Source organism: Triticum urartu, chromosome 7 (assembly GCF_003073215.2).
Source record: "Triticum urartu cultivar G1812 chromosome 7, Tu2.1, whole genome shotgun sequence".
Classification (NCBI taxonomy): domain Eukaryota; kingdom Viridiplantae; phylum Streptophyta; class Magnoliopsida; order Poales; family Poaceae; genus Triticum; species Triticum urartu.
The window spans coordinates 25,782,600-25,785,325 of NC_053028.1; the positions used below are offsets into that span (position 1 = coordinate 25,782,600).

A 2,726-nucleotide genomic window follows, 5' to 3' on the forward strand; every position below is an offset into this window, starting at 1 on the left:
GTTACCGGCAAGTCTCTTTACTCGTTCCATAATGCATCATCCCGTAACTAACTCATTAGTCACATTACTTGCAAGGCTTATCATGATGTGCTTTACCGAGAGGGCCCAGAGATACCTCTCCGATACTCGGAGTGACAAATCATAATCTCGATCTATGCCAACCCAAAAAGCACCGCTAATACTAGCCATCATGGGGTGTAGGTCATACATTATTGAATGGGGGCACAACAGCCCGCGTGCGCCAAATCCTCACTCAAATTAAAGCACACATATTCAGGCCCAAAGTAGATGGCATAGTGCTATGATGTTATTGGTCCATAGGGGCCAACTTCTGAGAAGTGTGATGCAGATGTGAATAATGCTACTTCCTGCTTTCAGGTGCATAGGGCGTCAAATGAAACTTTATTATTCCAAATATACAATTCATCATGCGTGGAAGGAGCTCCTCATTTCTTTTGATCATTAATATTTATTTTGCCATCATGTTGGTAACATATTCAACTAACCGCTCAAAATATGACTTAAACTTTGAAATGGAGAAGGGATTGATTTCATCCTAATAAACGCTTCAGACAGTCCAAACCTTTTATTTACCAGCTTAACTTTCTTGTTTCAAGCCAGCAGCACCTCATGGATGAGCCTATCAACATTGCGCATGGACCTTCCATCACACCGTGCGGAGGCCAGGGCGCTATCCCGGAGCTCTTGCACACGCCGTCGCATCTCTCGCCCCTTCGCCCCCGCCATGGCCTCCCGTATCATGGCCTCCACCTCGGTCCTCCTCACGTCTTCCCCAATCTCCATCCCGATGCCCCACTCCGTGCACTTGTAGCGGCAGTTGGTCTGCTGCTCCGCAAAGAAGGGCCAACACACCATCGGAACGCCGCCGCATATGCCCTCCAGCGACGAGTTCCACCCAGAGTGCGTGAGGAAGAGCCCTACGGCCTCGTGCTCCAGCACCTTCTCCTGCGGGCACCATGTCGAGAGCATGCTCCGCCCCTCGGTCGCCGCGAAAAACTCTGGCGGTAGTGCGGCCTCGTCGTCGCCCTTGACGAGGTCAGGCCGAACGTTCCACAGGAAGGCGTAGCCGGTGTTGGCTAACCCCCATGCGAACTCCAACAAATGCTCCTTGGACATCACCGTGATGCTCCCAAAATTTACATACAACACGGAGTGCGGCGGTTGGCCGTCGAGCCACCGAAGGGGCGCGTCCTGCTCCTTCCACAAGTTGGACCCGATGTCGGCGAGGGGGCTCTCCTTCGAGACATTGTTGCGGACCGTGAGATGGAGTGGCCCCACCGTGTAGACGGGCGGCAGGAGCTTGGACATGGCATCGAGCAGGGGCGCGTCGAGCTCGTCCCAGGTGTTGATCACCACCCCCGACGCCTGCGACATGGCGGCCGTCTCGTGGACGAAGAAGTTGAACATGATGTCATCGGGGTCCGTGGTGCGCACGAAGCTAGGGAGGTCACGCAGCCGCAGGTCTTTAGGCATCGACGGTATCCAGTCTATGATCGTGTCCAAGTATCCGTTGCTCAACTGTGCCTCTTCTGCACCAACAACACATAAATTACAGTATGTTGTCAGAATCAATAAAATTCACCCTTTGCCGTAGAAAAAATGTTACTTCCTCCGTCACGGTTTAGAAGGCGCGGTTCAATTTTCATGCATGCCCAAAAAATGCACGCGGAGACGTTTACACCTCCATTTTAGTTTCGACGTGCAGTTGAAGAAAGCCGGTTTTCTTGTGTATGTACAGAAAGAGACATGCATATCTACCTTTGAGAGGGAAGAGCCCACGATCGAGTAGATCCTTATAGTGGCAGTAGCTCATGAAACCACAGGCGCTGGCGGTCCAGAGTGTGGCGCAGCGGAGGCCGAGTTCCCGCGCGGCGGCAAGAGCGAAGCTCATGGTGCTATCGGCCACCACGCAGGTGACAGGCGGCAGTGCGCCGCCGGAGGTCTCGACCTCCTCGTTGAGCTTGACGATGAGCTCCTTGAACCTGGGGAGGCAGGTGGTCATTGTAGAGTAGCACAACTCAGCGATGTCCTGCGTGGCCTCACGGTCGGACGGCGGAAGGCCGTCGGCGATGGCGGCGAACTGGAACGCGGGCAGGCCACGTAGCGCGTCGGCGGACTGGGAGCGCAGCAGGCGGCGGTGGTTGAACTCGTTGTTGACGAAGGTGACGTGGAAGCCCCTGGCGTGGAGCAGCTTGGCCAGCTTCATCATCGGCGTGATGTGGCCCTGCGCCGGGTACGGAATCATCACGGCGTGCGGCCTCTCACCCGTCGCCATGGCTTCCTTCCTAGCGAGCCTGGCTCACCTTGTTGCTTCGGTTAGCTCTCTCGCTTCCACAAGCCGCAACGTTGTGTTGTGCGTGTAGCCGTGTGCGGTGAGCTACGGCCATGAGCTCCTGGCGTGTTGGTATATATCATGGCTGGCGGGCCGCGGGCATGGGGGTGTAAACGTCTCCGCGTGCTCACAGGTGGTTGGATAGTCGATCTGAACTTCAATGGCCGCCTGGCTGCTGTCAATCTGTCATTGTTGGCTTCATGAATTATTGTTGCTGTGGGAGGATACGGAACAATGCATGAGATCGAGTCAAATGGTTTGGCGGATTTGCTAATTCGAGACCATCTTCAAAGCCGACAGCAGCCAGGCGGCCATTGTTGGAGTCTGGACCACAGTGTCTGAACCATTTTCGGGCTAACCTAAACTCTAAGGG

At 54.7% G+C, this 2,726-nt stretch overlaps 1 protein-coding gene across 1 annotated transcript; it reads right to left on the minus strand.

The window, feature by feature from the left end:
- Window positions 1-383: 383 nt before the first annotated feature.
- LOC125521856 (7-deoxyloganetin glucosyltransferase-like) lies at window positions 384-2,425 on the minus strand. The gene is made up of 2 exons (XM_048686916.1): window positions 1,780-2,425; window positions 384-1,550 (listed from the first exon to the last, which is right to left on the minus strand). The coding sequence occupies exons 1-2, from the start codon at window positions 2,294-2,296 to the stop codon at window positions 613-615; spliced, it is 1,455 nt and encodes a 484-aa protein (XP_048542873.1). The 5' UTR covers window positions 2,297-2,425; the 3' UTR covers window positions 384-612.
- Window positions 2,426-2,726: the final 301 nt, after the last annotated feature.